Source organism: Dromiciops gliroides, chromosome 1 (assembly GCF_019393635.1).
Source record: "Dromiciops gliroides isolate mDroGli1 chromosome 1, mDroGli1.pri, whole genome shotgun sequence".
Lineage (NCBI taxonomy): Eukaryota > Metazoa > Chordata > Mammalia > Microbiotheria > Microbiotheriidae > Dromiciops > Dromiciops gliroides.
The window spans coordinates 78,025,948-78,046,583 of NC_057861.1; the positions used below are offsets into that span (position 1 = coordinate 78,025,948).

Below are 20,636 nucleotides of genomic sequence, written 5' to 3' on the forward strand. Positions count from 1 at the left end.
TGACAGGAGTGAATTTAACAGAGGGTATGAGGCCAGCTATATGGAGGGTAGGAGTAGTTGGTGAGGATCTCTGCTGTCTCTCCTAGGTATCAAGCTTACACTGACACCTGGATTCCTAGGTCTCACTAGCTCCCGCTGGGTTCTGCTTGGCAGGGAATCTAGGAGAGTGAGGATTCTTACAGATATATCCTGCACATGAGATGGCTGTTTAATGGCAGAATGGGGGTGCTGGCTTCAGGATCCTCCTTCTGTATAAATTGGCAATTAAGTGGGGTAAGGAAACAGGTGGAAGGATTGCTGAGGCTAGCAGAGCTCCCTCTGATGACACTTGCATTTCAGTCTCTGGACGCCCCATAGGGGTCTGGAATGCCTTGGCACCATCATATACATTATTAATTTCTGGAGTAAGAGGGAAGTCAACTTGGTTAGGGAACAGAGGAAAGAATCTGTCAGCTTCACCTTTGATGAAACTTAATAGACCCTTGACAGTCAGATTTTACTACAATTATAAGAAATATTTGAATCACAAATTCATGGAGTCTTGGGTTATCTCGCCCGACCTAGTCTTACTTGAAGAATAATATTCCTTATGGCAGCTTACAGAGAATGTCACTATTTCTAAAGCCCCAGGACTTTTTATCAAACACCAGCCTGACTATCATGTCGCTTTCAGCACTGTTGCCCTTATATTTGGCATTACTGCAGATGTAAGGATCATAGATTTGAGTTTGAAGGAACCCCAGAGATGGAGAAACAGGCCCACAGAGATTAAGTGGCTGAGGCCACTTAGATTGTTCAGTAGTAGAGTCAATATTCAAATTGAGGTGCTTGGACATTAAATACAGTGCTCTTCCCACTCCACCACATTGAAAAGGGGGCCTATGAGTGCCCACCTTGGCCAGTGTCATGGCAGATGAATGTTTGAGAGGGACACATCCTGTGGGGTGTGGTACGGGTTCTTGCTACTCTTTCCTGACACTCAAGAAAGCTAACAGACAACAGAACTCCAAGTGTGCAGCTCTATGTGTGGATATTCTATCTGCCAACACAGATCACAGTGTCTCTTTGTCCCATGAGATGGTTACTGTGAATTGCTGTGGACTAAAAAAAATAGATAAATAAATCACCCTGTAACCTCCCTCCCTCTCTCCTGGTTATGAGCCTCTCCAACTTTAGGCTGGTCCTCAGACAAGAGTCAGTCTGTTGCCAGGGTCTTACTAAGAGGACTCTCAAATTTGGTGGCACCTACCAGAACTTACCCTCCTTTGGCACAGCTCTGGAAAACACAAGGTGACATTCAGACAATGATTAAGCATCTGAGCAGTGAGAACACAACACTGAATAGAAAATACACAGGAAGCTCTGATAGCAAACCATTGCTCACAAGACTTTCCCAGTGTTTGCTCAGCTCAGAGGTAGTTAGAGAGCACTCCTTGAAAGTCTGGGCAGTTTTCCCACTTGGGGTGGCATGGTTTCTATTGGACCTACTTTCCTTCTCCCTCCCCTGCCTTGGTCTCCTTTTGAGGATTACCTGAGATGGATGTAAGTACGGCTCTGGAGAGGCCAGGTTAGTCTGAACAGAGACACTTTTCTCCAATAGGATCTGTGGGAATCCCAGCTTTTCAAAAGTGTTTCTCTTCCAGTGCTTGTTTTCTTGCTGTGCCAAAGCCTCATCTTCACTGAATGCACGCACTACGGGTCCAGGCATGGGGAGGGGCAGGGCTCCATCACTCTCATAGCCAGACCCATCTTTCTGGGAATCCCAGCTGCTACGCTGTTTCATATGGTAGTGTGCCTGCTGGGCCTCCCAGGCCAGCCGGGCCTGTGCTAGGAAGGGCTCGGGGAAGCCCCGCACCGTGTCTGCCTCCATCGATTTGCTCTCTGTGCGACTCATCTGGGGGCGGCTAGGGCCCGACAAAGGTCGGTCTTCACTTCCAAGCTGATCACTTAGCAGGTCCCGATCCCCTGAGCCATCAGTTGAAGAAGTGTTTGGGTCTTGTGATAGAGAAGGCTTCCTGCTTTTTCTCTTCCTAGTGCCAGGGGAGTAGCCTGTTGAAGACATAGTGTCCTGTTGGCTGGACCAGGACATAGAGTCCTCCCCATGAGGAAGCTGGGAAATGGGCTGTCCATGCCTGAAGTCAGACCCCTCCATGCTGCTGTAGTCTCCTGACTTAATCTCTAGGCGCTGATCCCTTACAAGGCAGGGGCTATGCTGGAGGGAGTAGGAGCCCCCAATGGGGTTGGGGGAGTACTTGTGGCGCAAGCCTGTTTTAAGCTTGGGGCTGGAGCCAGACTGTTCCACGTAGACCAGCTGCCGTACATACTCTTTGCCTGCAGGGCTATACTCCAGGCTCATGAAGCGGTCAGTGCATTTCTGTTTGGTGAGCACCAGCTGCTGGTACGGAGAGTTAGATGTCTGCTTGGGTGACTGCAGGAAGGGGTGGGGTTTACGGATGGGCGATTTCTGTGGGGAACCCGCTTTGTAGCTGCCACTCGCTTCATACTGCATGTCCATGGGGGGTTCATCATAGATAGGGGCTTGGTATTCCATGGGGGGCTCCTCATAGAGGGGTGGCTCATAGGCATAGCGGGGTGAAGATGGCTGTGATTCACTTGAGTGCTTTCGGTGTTGAGACTGGAGAGGGGAGCAGAATGAGTCACGGTCCCCACGGCCCAGCAAAGGGGAGCAACTACCAACATGCTCAGCCCTCTTCAAGAATGGTGATGGCTTCCTTTCAGGGAAGAAGACTGAGTTGTCAGGCTCTGGTGCAAAGGTTTGTAGGTTGGGGGATTGTTGACCACCTGAAGGTCTCCGGGAACGGGGCCCTGGCTGGTTGTCTGTGGGGTAGTCATTCCCCTGGTGCATAAGGAAGCTTGGCTCCCTATCTGTCACCTTGATGAGCATACGTTCTTTGGTCCCCGTATTCCAGCGCAAGGATGAGGTCCTAGATAAGAGAAAGAGAAACAGAGTTGGCTACTAGGACAAAGAAGAAAGCAGACAGGTAAGTGGGTGATACATAGCTTCTCTTAACACCCACGACAATCAGCATTTGTTCCACCTTTGTAGCCCCAGTGTTTCCTTTTGAGAATAGCAGCAATAGGCCCCAAATGTAAACAATGAATATAAGGCAACCTCCCTTCTTCCCACAAATTTCATCCTTGGAACTCAAATATAAGACAATCTGCATTTATTTATTAGGTACCTGCTATGTGCAACACATTATGCCCAAGGATACAATGATGAAATAAGATGTAGTCTTTGCCTCCAAGGTGCTTAGAACCTAATAGGGAGGCTAAGACAGGTGCACAAATACATGGTAGCAGAAAGAATGTAAAAGCTATCCAGATGTGGCACTCTGAGAAACATACAGAGGGAAGATCATTCAGTGAAGGCCCACCCAGGACAGTCTCAGCTCCAGGATTTACCCTGGTCATCTTGCCATTGATCCTGCAGCTCCTGTACCTTCTAACCCAGACTTTCAGAGACCATGCCATGGAAAAGCTGAGCTAGCCTGGCACTCCAGCCCTGGGTCATGCTGTCCTGTGAGCCCATTTTACTAAGTGACCTCAGATTATTAGATCATCCCTTCTTACCATTCCCCTGGCCTCAACAGGTGTGCCCTTTCCCCACCTCTCTTTCCATTTCTCACTCTCGAACAATAATCAAATCAATGCTACCACTGCTTCTGGTAAAGGTGTATCAGCTCAGCTCCCCCTCTCTCTGACTTTCCAGATTAAAGTATCCTTCCCTGGCCACAACTCTGCTATCTGTAGGGTCTGACCATATTAAAATGTTAGCTCCTGAAGAGGAAGGGCTATCTCATGTTTATATTTGTATCCCCAGTGTTTAGCACAGTGCCTGTCACATAGTGGACACTTCATATATGCTTGCTTGCTTGCTTCCTTCCTTCATGACGCCTTCTGCCTAGCTCTTTCCCCACAGGTTAATTACTTTTCTACATACAGAATTGATCTTTCTGATGTTGACATCTGGAGTGAGGTCTGTGTTCACTTAATTCTGTCAGCTGCCAAATTTGGATACAATAGTCTTGACTCTTGGGTTGGAGGTGACAGAACATTGGGAGAGCTGAGGTAAAGGTCTTCTAAGTCACTAGTGGCATGCAGAGATCCTTTCTATTTGAGTTTGACACCCCTACTCCATTCCAGTCTTGGGTTGAGGGATAAGGGGGCAGGGGATGAACATTTATTTAATTTAGACAAAGCCTATCTGTTCTAGGCTCCATTTTACATTTAACATTCCTATCACAGACCACAGTTTCTCTGGGGACTAGTCCATAATGTGCTGGTACAGAGAGCCCCAGACACGGATGACAAAAAAGTCTTACACTCCCATTCAGACAATGTAAACTTTGGGTGTAAACTTGATTAGAAGCTTCCTCCTTAAAAAATTCAAAACATGACAGCGAGAACACTACATGAAATAGGAAAAACTGGCTTCCAGATTGGAGTCCTTTTCTTCCCCATTAAGCCTAAACCAGCCTGCAGAACATCAGGTAACTAAGCAAAGTCAAAGGAGGTATCCTGCAAAGTTTTCCTCTGCCTGCACGAAGGTTGGAAGGGCCTTTTGAGACACCATGGCTAGTTACAGCACTAGTCTGGAAGTCAGGAGACCTGGCTTCAAATCTTCCCTCTGTTACTAATGGTAAGCTTGGGAAAGTCACAACTTCCCTGGGCCCACATTTCCTCAACTGCAAAAGCAAGGCACTGAACTAGATGATCTCTAATGTTTCTTGCCTCTAAATTCTATGAAAAGGGACCTCCCGGATCTACCATACTATGGAAGAACAATGACAACAGCACTGCTGTCAGTGTGCCAGTCCTCTCCCACCCACTGGCACCCTGACTATTCCTGGAAGACAACAGCCCTTCTCTTGATTTCGACTGTTTTCACTGGCCGTCCTCCTGGACTGCCTGGAATGTTTTCCCTCTTTGTCTTTGCCTCTCGTCTTCCTTCAATTCTCAGTCCATGTTCTACCTTCTACAAGAAGCCTTTCCCTGGGGCAGCTAGATGGCGCAGTGGATAGAGCACCGGCCCTGGAGTCAGGAGTACCTGAGTTCAAATCCTGCCTCAGACACTTAACACTTACTAGCTGTGTGACCCTGGGCAAGTCACTTATCCCCAATTGCCTCACAAAAAAAAAAAAAAGAAGCCTTTCCCAGCTCTTTTTCATCTTAGTACCTTATCACTGAGATGAACCCTAATTTATCCTGTCTATGTCTTCTTTGTACATGGTTGTTCTCATCTTGTCTCTCCCATTTGACTATCAGCTCCTTGAGAACAGGGATTGGACTTTTTAGAAGGTGTGGGTTTCTTTGTATCCCCAGAATTGAGCGTACTGTTGGCACAGAGTAGGTATGAATACACTTTAGTTGACTGATTAGCATGAAGGACATCATCAAGGACATATAAGAACAGAAAATAAGGTGGGCCAGTCACTGAATGAAAGTGAAGGCAGGCAGATGGACAGATGCTATGTTGCACTGGTACCCTGGAGATGTTAAAAGAACCAAAGGGAAGGCCTCTAAAATGTTGAAATCCTCTTTAGAGGATTTATGGCAATAAACATTGGCAAAAATTACACAATAAAAGAAGAAAAAGAGATTGTGATCTGCACTGGTAAAGAGAAAGACTCCATCAATTAGACCAAAAATCCAAAGTAATAATAATTCACATTTGCATTATGCTTTAAGCTTATATAGATGTTAGTTCCAACTTCTCAGAATTCAGGCGGAGGGGACTCAAAGTAACTGTTGATAAACAGAGGCAATACAGAGAATCATAGAACCTCAGAGCAAGCAGAGAAATTGGGGATTATCTAGTCCAATATATATCTGAATAACAAAGAACCAGATTCACTCTGATGCCCTTGTCTCTAATGGCATCCAGGTTGGATCTTGGTTTCTGAAATACAGGTTAACTTAAAGATATTTCATTCTAGGAAATATATTATGAGAGAGTAGGGAGTTAAACAAGTACAGTGGTGTGTTTTAGAGTTTGAGGATCTGGCCAATTAAAATTTCAGCTCACCCGAGTTGTCTGACCTTAGGCAAATCCTTTTACTTTTCTAGGACTTAGTTTCTTCAAGTGTAAAATTAAGAGAGATGGATGTGGACTAGCTCATGTTAAATGGTCCTTTCACATCTAAATCCTATGCTCCTGGTCAGAGCTAAGACTGTCACAGCATTATTTATATTTTAGTCTGTCTATTGTTTTAACATGGCTACTGCTACTACTCTAAACTGTAGCTTTGTGGAATTTAAAAGCAGATTAATTTCTTTTTCTTCTTTTTTTCCTTTTTTTTTGGTGGGACAACGAGGGTTAAGTGACTTGCCCAGGGTCACACAGCTAGTAAGTGTCAAGTGTCTGAGGCCAGATTTCAACTCAGGTCCTCCTGAATCCAGGGCTTGTGCTTTATCCACCTAGCTGCCCCAGATTCATTGCAATACCATTGGTTTCAAATGTGGCATAGTCCATGTTAAAAACTATACAGGAATAATAAACAAAAGTGGTTTTCCTTTCCTTTGAATTAATTGACTATTCTAGCTCTCATTCTGTCTGGAATGTTCTATCAAAGGTTCACCACAGTCCTCTTCTGAACCAAAGGCAGGAAAAAAGTGATGTTTTTGCCTTGGGAATCAGGTGGCTTAAGGAATCTGACAATGGTGGCTCCGGCTGCCTAAGAAGCAGGGGTTCTGTGGAAGTTGGCAGTTCTAGGATGAAGGTACAGGACACGTAAACCTGTAGCTACCCAGACCAGAGGCTCAGCAGAAAGACAAGCAAGGGAAGGGGGGCATCCTGGTCTTCATTGTATCCTGGCTCTGTGAGACAGACTAACTTAAGCAAGTTGTTGTCTTCTCTGTAAAATGAGCTCTCATTTGTTTTGCTCTCTGCCTCTGTGGTCCCCTCTGAAATCACTTCCCATCTGCTCTGTATCTTTCTTTTGCATGTCTATTTTTTAAATGTGTTCTCCCCCATTAGACTGGGAGCTCCTGGAGAACAGGGACTGTTTTTGCCTTTCTTTGTATCCCCAGCACTTAGCACAGTGACTGGCAAAGAAAAGGCATTGAATAAATGTTTGCGGACTTTAACTCCTGATTTCCATCTGTGCTAGAACTATTATCTTTTTCTCTTCCTTTAAGGGACAAGGTTGGACCTATTACATGAACCAGTCTATCTCAGCTCAGGAATGGGCTATGTGAGGCATAACATAGGGGATTCTCTTTTAAGACTGATAAGTTTGAACAAAATGACTGCTCTTACTCGGAGTCCTGAGTGCAAAACCAACCAGAAATTGGAAATTTAGGATAGGTGATAGGGTGAAGGGGGACTGGGGAGGGGGGAAGGGAAGGAGAAAAAACAAATAGGGAAAGCCTTGTTTCTCAGCTGCTATGGGAGCTTCTGATCTTTCTTCCCCATAAACCAAGTTGGCCCTTGAGCCCAGTGCTCATTTATTGTTGTTGTTCAGTTGTTTCAGTTGTGTCTCACTTTTTGTGACCCTATTTAGGGTTTTCTTAGCAAAGATACTGGAGTAGTTTGCCATTTCCTTCTCTAGCTCATTTTACAGATGAGGAAACTGAGGTGAACAGGGTTAAGAGACTTGTCACACAGTTAGTGATGTCTGAGGTCAGATTTGAAGTCAGGAAGATGAGTCTAGGCCCAGCACTCTGCACTGCACCACCACCTAGATGCTCTCCAGTGCTCATTATCCTTTTGCATTTTCCTCTTCCTCTTAGCACTCAGTACACTGGGGCACCAAAGAAGCACTGAATGGCTTCCTATTCAAATACTTGAATGCTTCAAGGTGTCATTGTTGTGGGTACCCCCTTCCACCAATGCAACCCTTCCATACCTTAGCAGACTGTCTTCTACAAGTTATATAGCCTAAAAGAACGACCACCTTGAGATTATTAATAATAATAATAATAGCTAACATTTATATAATATTTGTGTGCCAGGCACAGTGCTAAGTGCTTTAAAATGTTCTCAGACAGTTCTCAGGAAATATCAGGCTTATATTTGAACGATAGGTATACAGTCTTTATCAGTGGTCTGATATTCAAAACCATTCAGAACTTGTACTCCTCTGACAGAGCCCTTGAGAATCCTGTGTCCCCCTACATCAAGAAAAGGCACCTGAGTAGGTCTTTAGTAAACAGGGTGACTTCTATTGGAAAAATGTAGGTTCTTTTCATTGTTTTTTATAGGCGTCCTGAATGAACACACCTTATGATTAATCACATCTGTAACTGAGGGAATGTAGTTAAGTTAGGTGAAGTGGATTGAGTGCTGAGCCTGAAGTCAGGAAGACTTATCTTCCAGATTTCAAATTTGGCTTCAGATACTAGCTGTGTGACCTTGGGCAAGTCACTTAACCCTATCTGCTTCAGTTTCCTTACCTGTAAAATGAGCTGGAGAAGGAAATGGCAAACCGCTCCAGTATCTTTGCCAAGAAAACCCCAAATGGGATCATAGAGAGTTGAACAAAACTGAAAATGACAGAACAACAACAACCATAGCCAAGATGAATATGTTGGTGGACAATCTCTGTGGCTTCTCCATTCAAAGCATATTATAGACTGAAAAAAAAAAAAAAGGATAACCACCCCCATAGTTCTAACTACTTTAGATTCAGAGAGAACCCCAGGAGTTGCATTTTCAATATCAGACAATAGTAACTGACATTCTAGTGGCACATCTGCAGGCTAGCTATTGAAATTTACAATGAAACAAAGTTTTTTCATGATTAATAATTCATACATAGGAATCATTATAATCTCAGCATAATCTGCCACTGCAATATTAACTTTTTGACATTTTCCCATAGAATGTCAAAAACATTGGCTTAGTTGTTTCTTCAACTGTCTATTATCACCCTACTCACAGAATAAAGACCACAGGGACATGCCTTTTAATTATGGCAAGAAAACTAACAGCTGATGATTATTAATTGGTCTTCAATACAGGAGATGTGCGGAGCCTATCCAGCAGGTGAGTGCTGGAGACAGCTCTAACAGGCTTGGTTCTGTTGTTAAATTTTTAGTGTAAGAATTTACACCTTTGAAATTGATAAATGCAATAAATCAGGGCCTGATTTATTGTGTATTGATTGTCTAGACTTAAGAAAGTGATGGAGAAAATGGTAATAATTCAGATTAAACTTAAAAATGTGTCAGGGGCACATTCCCCCTGAGAGCCAGTCATTAAAAATTTATGAGCACAGATCTGTATATCTTCCAGTTACTCTTGTGACCTGCCTATTAAGATGCAAAGATTAATGCTCTAAGAGCCTTAGAGGGTAGTGCTGACCTGGCTCCAAATCCAGTGTACTCTCTACAATGGAGTTACTCTGCTTCTCAGCTGAGGAATACCTCTAAAGGGACTGGCTAAGGAGTAAGAGGAAAAGAAAGGCTTCGAATGTTAATCATCACAGAGCACAGAAAGTGCTACCGCAGAACCATCATAACACAGCTAGAGGACCTGGTTCTGAACCTCCATGCCACTCCCTATTTGTCTGGGCCTATACCATAGCCTTGAAGGCCGATCAGAAGAAAACGTGAGCTGTGTACGGGGCCATCTTTATATATCCCAAGGTGTGTGGCTTTGAGCAAGAAACTTCAGAGTCACAGAATTTGAGGTATGGAAGGGACCTTGGGGCTCTCTATGATGACATAGGAATCCTTACTATAGCATGTCTTGCAAATGCTCATCCAGCCTCTGTTTGAAATCCTCCAAGGAGGGGAGCTATCCTGGCCTGAGACAGTCCATTCCACTTCTGAAAAGCTCTGTTAGGAAGTTCTGCATGATCTCAAGCTTAAATTTGCCTATTTGTGCTTTTACCTATTACTCCTATGTTCTACCTCTAAAGCCAAACAGAACAAATCTAACCCCTTTTAGAAGTGATTTTGACAAGTATCATGTTGCACTTTAGTTTTTTCTAGTCGAAATGGCCCCACTCCCTTCAACAAATCTTAAAGGTTCCTCATCATCCTGGATGTTCTTCTGGACAATCTCAAACGTATTCTGAAACTTTTGAATCAGAAACTTCTGAACCATGCTGGGGGCAGAGCCCAGAGGGTGGTGTTGTAGGAAGAGGTACATCAAGATCCCCACCTCCCAAACTCTGAACATATTTAGGAAATACACCAGACTGACTTCTGATGGACAAATTCAAGAAAAAATCATGTAATTTTTCCAGTGCCGGTTGGCATAGGGAGATAGAGAGGTCTGTGGACACTGGGGAATGAATGGGTTTGGCCAGGAGAGCTCCAGTGCAGGGAGAGGTTGTGAACAGATACCAAGTAGAAGATTTTCTTATTCATCACCCAGTTCTGGGTCACAGATCCAGGGTGGACTGAGGAGGGAACTTGTACCCTGGTGTTGGTGTTGGTGTTGGTGTTGGTACAGAGTGGTTATAAACACTAGGCTGTGTATGAAGTGAGAAGCAAGGTCAGAAAGAAGGAGCAGTGGTGAGGCTGGGACCCTAGCAGTGGAGTCTCAGTTCTAACTTCTGGCCCGGTCTGAAGCCTATTGAAGAGTAACCAGGGAAGAAATCTCAGATCAAAGGGAAATTTATAGTTCTGTCACTGTCAATAGTGGCTGAATTCAGTACCAATCTATTCTTTCTCAGAACTAAACTTATCTCAGCAACTTGTAGAGCTCAGACAAGGGAGGTGGCAATTAGATTTTGCCTCAACATGACATCTCAAGAAATATTGAAAGAAAACTGCCCAAGGGGCGGCTAGGTGGTGCAATGCATAGAGTATCCACTTTGAAGTCAGGAGGACCTGAATTCAAATCCGGCCTCAAAGACTTATTAGCTGTGTGACCCTGGGCAAATCACATAAACCCCAATTGCCTTAAAAAGAAGCAAACAAAAAAAAAAAAAACCTTGCCCAAATCTCTTAGAACCAGAGAGCAGATCAGAAACAGAAAGAATCCATAGATAGCTTCCTGAAAGAAACCAAACATGAAAACTCCCAGGAACATGATAGCCAAAATCCAGACCTTCCAGGTCAAAGGAAAAACACTACAAGCAGCCAGAAAAAAAAGAATTCAAGGACCAAGGAACCACAGTTAGCCACTATTATAAAGGAACAGAGAACTTGGAATATAATATTCCAGAAGGCAAAGGATATGGATTTCCAATAAAAAATAAATTTCCCAGAAAAAACTGAGTGTAATCCTATGGGAAAAACCAAATGGATTTTAATGAAACAGAGGCCTTTCAAGTATTTCTGATGAAAAGACCACAGCTGCATAGAAACACTGTAGTTTAAACACAGGAGTTAAGAGAAACATAAAAAGGCAAACGTGCATGAACAATCATGAAGGACTACACGAGGTAAAACTGCTTACATTCAAATATGAGATGATACATGGTGTCCCCTCTGAATTCTATCATCATCAGGGGTTGCATAGTTTAACTATAAGAAAACCTGGCAGTGGTTCTGTTATGCCTTCATGATCTTAATAGAAAGAGAGGGGAAGATGCAGGGGGGACACTAGAGGAAGGGAGGGAGGGAGGAAGAGAGGAAGGAAAGGAAGGTTAGGAAAAATTCTCTCACAGATTTTGGTTGTATGAAGTAAGGAAAAACACACACACACACACACATACAGTCAGGTATAGAAATACATTTCACTTCACAGGGAAAAAGAATGGGGAAGGAGGAATTATTGGGAGAGTAAATTAAGGGAGGAATTAGTCCTAAGCAAAACAAACTCTAAGGAAGTACAAAAATATTTATAGAAGTTCTTTTTGGGGGTGGCAAAGAATTGCAAACTGAGGGGGTATCCATCCATTAATGGGAGCAGCTGAGTGGTTCAGTGGATAGAACACTGGGCTTGGAATCAGGAAGACTAATCTTTATGAGTTCAAATCCAGCCTCAAACTTGTTCCAGGCTTCTACTTCACTTCCCAGCCACTGCCATGTTGACTGATTCCTTGCTTCCTCCCAGCTTTTTAGTCTTGCTTGTGTGTTATCTTCATACTTTTCAATGTAAATTCTTTGAGGGAAGGGGCTATCTTGCTTGCTTATTTTGAATCTACAGCATTTAGTATGATGCCAGGAACATAGTAAGTACTTAATGAATGCTTTATCTATTGATACAGTGGGGATTTTTTTGGCTGCTACATTGCACTATTGATTCAAACTGAGCCTACAGATCACTAAACCCTAGAAATCTCTTTGAGAACAACTGATGTTCTTCCTTTACCCTATACCTTGTGAAGTTGTTTTTGTTTTTTTTTGGACCTGAGTGTAAAACTTTAGATTTTTCCCTAATGGATTTCATCTTACTAGATTCAGTCTGTCACAGTATTTTTGGACCCTGACTTTGCCACCCAGGTTGGCTGTCCCTCTCAGCTCTGTGTCCTCATCTACATCATTAATAAAATGGAAAAAATAAAGTAAAAAAATGATTAAAAAACGGCACATGGCCAAGTACTGGGCTACTCTACAGGAGACTTCTTGCAATGGTGACAATGAAACATCAATAATTGCTCTTTGAGTCCAGTCATCATCTTGAATACATTACTATCTAATCCCTATCTTTCTGCTAGAAAGAAGAGTATGTAATACTTTATCAAGATTGTTTGTTGTTATTCATCCTTCATTCTCAAAGAGGAACAATGACATCAGGAGAGTGATGTCTTGACTTTCAAGTGAAATGGGTTTTAAGTGAGGCAGGGCTATACAAAATCATCAGCCTTGTTCTCTTCCTCCAGAGTGATAGGAGTCCAGTGGCAAGATATTGGTCAGGAAAATTGGCAACGGCTAAAATATAGGCAAATGGCACTCCAAAGCTCTTGGAGGGGCTTCCTTTCCCCTCCCCATGCCCAACAACGAACAGCTAGAACAAAAGGGACAGGAGTGGGGGGAGAGAAGCCATGGATGTTTCTCTTCCCCAACTAACCTTTACCATCCCATCACTCAGTTCCCACTAAATGCAGGACACCTACTGTCAGACTGATAATGATCCCTACATCTTTCATCTGCTGGAGTTGTTCCAGAGCCCCATTCCACTTGAACCCACTCTCCCCCTTGCCAGTGAACTATCTGCCCTGCCATTATTCCCCAAGGACCTTGCTGTCTATACTGCTACTTTCCCTGCTTAAGTACTTCTCAGCCTTTCATTTGTCATGAACTGAACCTAACCCCTCCTTGATGAGTTGTCTCCTCCAGGAAGAATGTGAGCTCCTTGTCAGGAGGGATTGCCTTTTCTGTTTGTACCCCAGTGTTTAGCACAGTGCTTTGAACCAAGTAAGATTATTAAATGTTTTTTCATTCTATTCCATTTTCATTTACAAGTTTAGTAATCCTGTTTAAAAAAAAGAAATTAGGCTAGTTTGATATGTGTAGCTAGTGTAGCTGCTGACTCTTTGTAATCACTGCCTTCTTTTATGGATGTTTGCCAACCATCTATTTAATGATCTGTCTGGCATTTTCCCAGAATATAAGTCAAGCTCAATATATAAGTCAATATAGTTATGAGATTAAAAAAAAATTGTGACTAACCTCCAAGCCTGTTGTTCCTTTTCCCCTTTCCATGACCTTTCAAATACCACTACCAGTGACTCAGGAATCACATCTACCAGTACTTTTAGGACCTAAGGATGGAGTAGTTCATTTAGGTCAGGTGAGTTTATTAAGGACTAGAAGGCACTCTCTTACTCTGAGTCATTTTTGTTTGGTCATTCTCCTTGGTAGAGTAAACAAACAAAATAAGACTTGAGCAGCTCTGCCTTCTCTATGCTGTCAGTTATCAACACCCCATCCCAACATCTCAACATCAGTAAAGATCCTATCCTTTCTCTGATTTTTTCTCCCAATGGAGCAAAAGTCTCTTTACTGGGGCAGCTAGGTGGCACAGTGGTTAGAACACCTGTTCTACAGTAAGAAAGACCTGAGTTCAAATCTAGCCTGAGACACTTACTAGCTGTGTGACCCTGAGCAAGTCTCTTAACTCTGTCTCCCTCCTTCCTCCAAAATAAGACACCTTATTTGTTGTCCTTAGGCTTCCTCACTAGCCTCAGTCCATTCTGAGCTCTAACATTCCTGAAGCTATTAAAAAAAACAGGCAACACTCATATTTACTTTTAATTGGTCCTTGCTTCCATCTTCTGTAATTTATTTTTATAAATATATGTCGTTTGGTGAATTTCCTATGCAACCACATCACTTTCTTTAGACAAATATGATTTCCTCCTCTTAAATGGAATTGCTTTCCTCTATGTCTTCAGGATTTCATTTTGAACAACTGAAGCATCGTAGTCCATAGAATCCTATCTATTTTTCTTCTGAATCTTCTGAAATCTGCTTTACCAAATCTAGGGTGTATGTTAGACTATGCCGTATTTTATCTCCTTTTCTATCACAAATTCTAGGATGGAGAGGTTACTTCCACTAAGGTTCTCATTATTTCCATCCCAGCAACCAGTTACTCCCTGTAAGTGAGAACCATATTGAGAACAGAATTTCCCCTTATTGGTTCCTTCTTTGGAAAGATGAAATTATCACTAAGTCAGGACAAGAAGTTATTAGCTGCTCTGCTTCTAGCAGAGAGAAGACTGCCCTCCAAGCAAAATGGGCTTGGATTAGATAATTTCTAAGATCTCTTCCATTCTGAAATATACCATCCTATGACAAAGATTGGTGCACCGCTCAAGGAGCAGGCAAGGGAACTCAATACCATATTACCTAGAAGCAAAGTCAGAAGCTTCACTACTTAACTTGCCATTACTAAGTACAGATAAAGTGGTCTTCTTCATGGAGGATGCAATTAGGAGAGAATGACTTCTGAAGACAAAAGGAAATTCACAAAAAAGAAACACATGTTATTCCAGCTACTTTTTCCTTCCCTCTCACTACTTCAGGGAAACAGTTCACACTTTCCATATCATGAGGGAAAGAAATTCTGGTGTTGCCAACACACATAGTCCAATATTCACAAGATAATACTGTAATAACAGTAACCACAACTCGTATTCACAGAGCATTTTAAAGTTTACAAAACAATTTGACGTACCTTTAACTCATTAGCTCCTCACAAAACAGTGTGAACTCACGAAGTGCTATCATGATCCCCTTCTTACAGCTCAAAAAGCTGAGGCTCAGTGACTTGCTCAGAACCACATGGCTAGTTAAGTATGCTAGGGCTTCCTGACTTCAAGTTCAGTGCTCCACCCACTATAGTATGATGATTCTACTTTTAGGATCCATTCTAGGGAAAGAGATGCATTTGGTGGATGTGGAACATTTCATCCCAAGACCATTAGAAACATCACACAATAATAACACAAACTCTATAAAGCACTTTCTTTACACTCATAGCCCATTGAGATGGACAGTAGCAGTATTATCCAACAGTTAAAAAATATTTATGTTGCTCAAAAAGTTAGGTAGGTTTCCCAAGATCACACAATTCATTGTTAGGTTGAGGATGTGAGTCTAAGTATCCTGATTCCAAGCACAAAGGCTTTTCCAGGCATTACTATTGTGTTTTCTGAAACAAAATATGGGAGATATTTTTGCTGAGTCTCCCTTCTTTTTCTCAAAAAAATCCAAAGCGTTCAGTTACTTTATACACAGATTATGAATCAGGTTCCACTGAGCCCACGATTCTGTCTCTAACAAGGACACCAAGGGAACCGTTTGGAGAATGTGATCATTGTCTTCCTCGATTTAAGCTCAAAAGATGACCAAATTAACCAGAATGTGACCAGGTTCACCTCATTTAGGAGAAGCCACAAAAAAGGCCCAGTTATATACACTGGATCTGTATGATGCTGTCTATGTCACACCAAGTGACAAGATGGTGAGGTAGAAAGAACATTGGTTCTGAAGCCATGAGTGTCTGGGTTTCAGTTCTTGGCTTTGCTAGTTTACTACCTGAGGTGTGGTGCTTTGAAAGTGGTATCACCTCCCTGGGCCTCAGTTTTTTCTTCCTTTGTAAAAAGAGGAGTTTAGGTTAGATAGTCTCTAAGGTCCCCTTTTTTCTCTAAACTATATGATTTTATGGTCAAGTCTGGACTTTTCTCTGTACCCACAAGTGACAAGGATATGAGCATTAAATAAAAACTTCTGGATGACTGTGACCTATGGTAATTTACCCTCTGCTGACTGCTGGTCATTCTGTGAAGCCAGGCATTTTTATGAAGTAATTGGTGAAGCCTTTCCAACCAGAATATTCTACTATGTGCTGTGAACCAATTACTGCCTACTTTCTTCACTTCCTCGCTTTTTCAATGTCCTCTTGCTGTTCCTGGGGACCTGAATCCTTAATTTTTTCTTTCTTTTTTATTATGGGGTCCTAAACCATAGATCTCTATCTGCAGTGACCAACAAAGTAAAGCTGGAGCATCTACTTCTGGTAAACTAAACATTTTCTGTCCAACTAGATATCAATGAACCTAGTGATAAACTTCCTGCTCCCCTCCTAACCAGCTTTCCTCTTCATGGTAATGCCCTTACATTCAATGAATATGAACAAAGGAGGCTCTGAACCCACATGGACCCTAGAAGTGGGTGGTGAAAATGCTGGTCTCACTGACAGTTAACTCTCTTATGCTGGCAAAAAAACACGACACGGAAGCCTGTGGGAGTCCATCCCAATCATCAGTGGCCGGATGTGCCAACAAAAACAGCCAAACCCAGAAGCTGCTATGAGGATGCCAACTACCAATTTGACTTAGCTTACTCAAAGATAGACTAATTTTTGCTAGCTGAGCAATAGTTTGCCTGTCCTGGATTTGGGGAAATCAATTTTCTCCTTGATCTTTCCTTGAGGATGTGGATGCTTTTCTTAGCAAAATTCAATTGACCAAAACTTTGCTGACTTTTACTATGTGTAACAGCATAAGAGCACTATATATGGTTCTGGGTATGAAACAAAGCTTAGCTAAAAATGCCCCCTCCCTTTACATATTTATTATCCTAATCTTAAAGGATGAGAATTGAGAAGTGAGGTCGTGGTAGGGTTTAGTGACAGACACTTTAGGTTGTCATTTGTACAATGTGGCCATTGAGACTTTTCAGAATCACTGTGTCATTGAATTTCTCTCCAACTGGGAAGCAAGGGGTCTGTTTTGCCTCTTTCATGTTCCTGGCACCCAATAGCTAATTGTAAATGCATATTCATGCTGAGTAGAAGCTGCTGCTAAACTGAATACTGCCACATTAAGCTGACCAACATGTTGGGGCGGGGGGAATCCTAAAAAGCAAACAAATGGCTAAACCCAGGTCTAATCTCCAAAGGGTTAAGTGCTTGGAGAAAAGTTACAGACGTGAATTATAGAAGAGGGCAGCCCCACTGGATTTGTAGGGGGCCAGCTTGAGTTCCAGGACAAGGAGGTCTGAGTAAAGCGAGGCAAAATTGGACAGAGCTCTCCATTTACCTTCCTGATCAGGATACGCCTTACAGAGGCCAATGAAGCTTTAAAAAGAAAAGAAAAGAAAAGAATTTCTAGAATTTTTGTTAAAGAAAGAGCATCTAAGTCCATGGCTATCTGGAGAAATAAACTATAGGGAACCTTGAAGGATGGGACACTGGCAGTCTATAGTACATCCCATGGCCTTCCTAGGCAAAATCTGAGAGAGTCATAGCCATGGGAAAGTAATACCAATGAACCTCTACTCTCTTTCTTGGAGACTCCATTAGCTTATATGGGTTTTATTGTTATCTTTACACAAACGACTTCCAGATCTATAAAGTCTGCCTTGGTCTCTTCTCCTGAGTTCCAGTCTCACATGACCAACTATCTATGAGATATTTACAACTGGATGTTTCACTGGCATCTCAAATCCAATGTGTCCAAAGCAGAAATCATTCTTTCCCCCCAAATCCACCTCTCTTCCTGATGTTCTTATTTCTGTCAAAGACAACACTATTCTCCCCCCAAATATGTTTATTTTCTGCTATTCTGAACTTGATAAACACCAAATGACATTCCTATATAGAAATAGAAAAGGACTGAATCTTTGCTAAGTCCAACTTGTTTCTCTTATAAAGTATGTAAGATATTCAACAACTTAGTTTAAAAGTGGTCCTACATGCCTGTTTCTCATGCTAAACTTTCTGTTCTTTGCTGTGCAATCTTTTAAATGTTTTCTTTCCTTTTTCTTTAATGGTTTCACTATCGCTAGGCCCTTTACCTCCAAATCCCTACCTCCCCAATGGGGAAAAACCCTTTTCTTTTAATAAGCAAAGATTTTCAAGCAAAAACATGTCTGAAAATATATGCTTCATTTTGTACCTCTAGTCCATTACATCTCTGTCAGTAGGCAAAACATGCTTCATCATTAGTCTTCTGGCATCACTACATGAGTCAGAGTTCTCAGGTCTTTCAAAGTTATTGTTCTTCACAATGTTGTAGTCACTGCATAAAACTGTTTTTCCGGTTCTGCTCAAATGGCTTTCCAGAATGGTTGGACCAATTCTTGGTTCCAACAACAATACATAAATGGAGGACAAAACCATTCTTCTAGAAATGCAGGTTGATAACCTTAGAGTCATCTTTAATTCCACATTTTTATTCACTTCACACATCAATCATATGTCAATCTTGTTGATTTTATTATCACAACCCTCACATCTGTCCCCTTCTCTTCATTCCAAAGACTACCATCCTACTTAAGCTCTAATCATCTTTCAACTGTACTATTACAATAGCCTGCTAACTGTTTCTCTTGCCTCACATTTTTCCCTTCTCCAATCCATTTTACACAAAGCTGTCAAAAGAATTTTCCTAAAATACAGGTCTGTCCAATATGCAGTCACTACACACAGTCCACTACACTCCAAAGTGTGGCTTGAATTAGATTAAAATGTAGTTGCTGAAAAGTTAATAAAATAAATAAAAATATCATAAAATAAAGACAATGATAATCTGTGGTTTTCTAAGTCAGCTGGAATCCATTTCTACTTGAGTTTGACACTGCTGATGTTCAAGTTATTTTTAAGTTTTTTGAGGGCAGCAATTGTTTCATATTTGTCTTTGTATGCAAACCATTTATCTGAGTGCCTGGCTTAACGTTTGTTTACTGATTTATACCATATGCGGTATGTCTTGTGCTCTAAAAGATAGGCAGAAGTGGTTTTAAGGGGTCCTGAAAATTATGTTCAGAATAGGGAAACAAGAAGAAAGAGAAGATCCACTAGAAAACTGTGAAGATGCAGATGACATGGTGAATGCTGTGAACCTATGAATTACTGTGGTGGAAGCATTTAGGACTAGAATAGTAGAAAAAAATTACAAGAGTTGGAAGGGTCTTTAGCTATGATCTAATCCAATTTTCCCATTTTATAGACAAGAAAACTGATGCCAAGATAAGTTAATGATTTGCCCAAGGTTACACAGTAAGTGCTTGAGCTAGGGTGTGAAACTTGGTTTTCTAGCTGTCTGAAAAGGAGCCAGCCTGGGCCAAGGAGACCACAGAGGAGGAAAGTATAGACCTTAGGAGAGCTGAGCAGGGTTTGAGCAAAAAAGCTGCAGCAGAAACATTGAAGAGTGCTATCAGGTTCTTCAAAGCTCAAAAATTCTGTGTTTCTCTGGGAATGCTCAGGAACCAGCAGCCAGATCTATTAGCTACCTTCCTTTTGTTGAAAAAAATCTTATACCTTCCTTGCCACAGGCAAGTCCTGGAAGGCCATATAACCACTGAGTTCATTGTCAGAGGGGCATGCCAGTTTCTCTTTGACTTTATGAAGGTGAACGAGTGACTACTGATGATCTGGACTGAAGAAGGACTGGTTCTCCTCTTAACAGGAAGACCTCTCCTTTGCACCAACTTTGACTTCTTTGCCATTGCTATTTGTTTTAAGTTCTGCCTTCTTGGATTAAGCAAAACAATTCTAATCCTTTTTCCAAACAATAATCCTTCAAATACTTCAAAGATAGTTCTCTTCTTCAGGTTCAACAGCCCCAGCTCCTTCAAAGTCCTTGACCCTCCAAGCTGCCCGTCTCTGGGCAGTCTATAGTTTATTTATGCCCTTCTAGAAATGGGGCACTCAGAATTCAACACAATACTCTAAATGTGCTCTGACCAGGGCATAATTAAGTAGGACTATAACCCTCCTTATTCACTTTGATGAATCTGTGATTTCATCTATGTGAATACTCTCTCTGAAAACAAAATCTATTCATGTCTCCTTGTCTTTGTCCTCCAAAGGGAGTCCATAGGCTGACCACATTTCATACTCTTCACATAAGCAACTCACCTTCTTCTCTGGTCATGAATCTCGATGAAGAAACCCTTAATGCTATTTCTTTTGTTCTGAACACTGTGCCTTTCTTAAATGCAGTTCCCCCACACCCGCCTCCTGCCACCTCAAACCTACAGCTAGCCCCTTGTGTTCATGCAACTAGATCCTTCCGAGACCATTACTTTTGGAATCAGCAGACCTAGGTTGAAGTACCTGACACTTACCAGCTGTGTGACCCTGGGGATGAGTCATTACATTTCTTTCATTATAAAAAGAGGATAATAAGCCTTGTACTACCTACTTCACAGGACTGTTATGCAAAATGTGCTTTTTAACTCTTAAATTGCTATAGAAATAAAAGCTATTATTATATTGGAGAACAGTAGCACTAAATTCCTACAACAAAGTCTAAGAT

General features: G+C 42.0%; 1 protein-coding gene across 4 annotated transcripts in view; it reads right to left on the minus strand.

Annotated features, from left to right (window-relative positions):
* ARHGAP39 (Rho GTPase activating protein 39) overlaps positions 1-20,636 on the minus strand; it is a 399,852-nt gene that overhangs the window by 72,954 nt on the left and 306,262 nt on the right. For all 4 annotated transcript variants that reach the window (XM_043976255.1, XM_043976256.1, XM_043976257.1 and 1 more), the window contains one exon: positions 1,532-2,945. In XM_043976255.1, the coding sequence (XP_043832190.1) occupies positions 1,532-2,945 (1,414 nt within the window). The remainder of the gene's footprint in view (positions 1-1,531; positions 2,946-20,636) is intronic.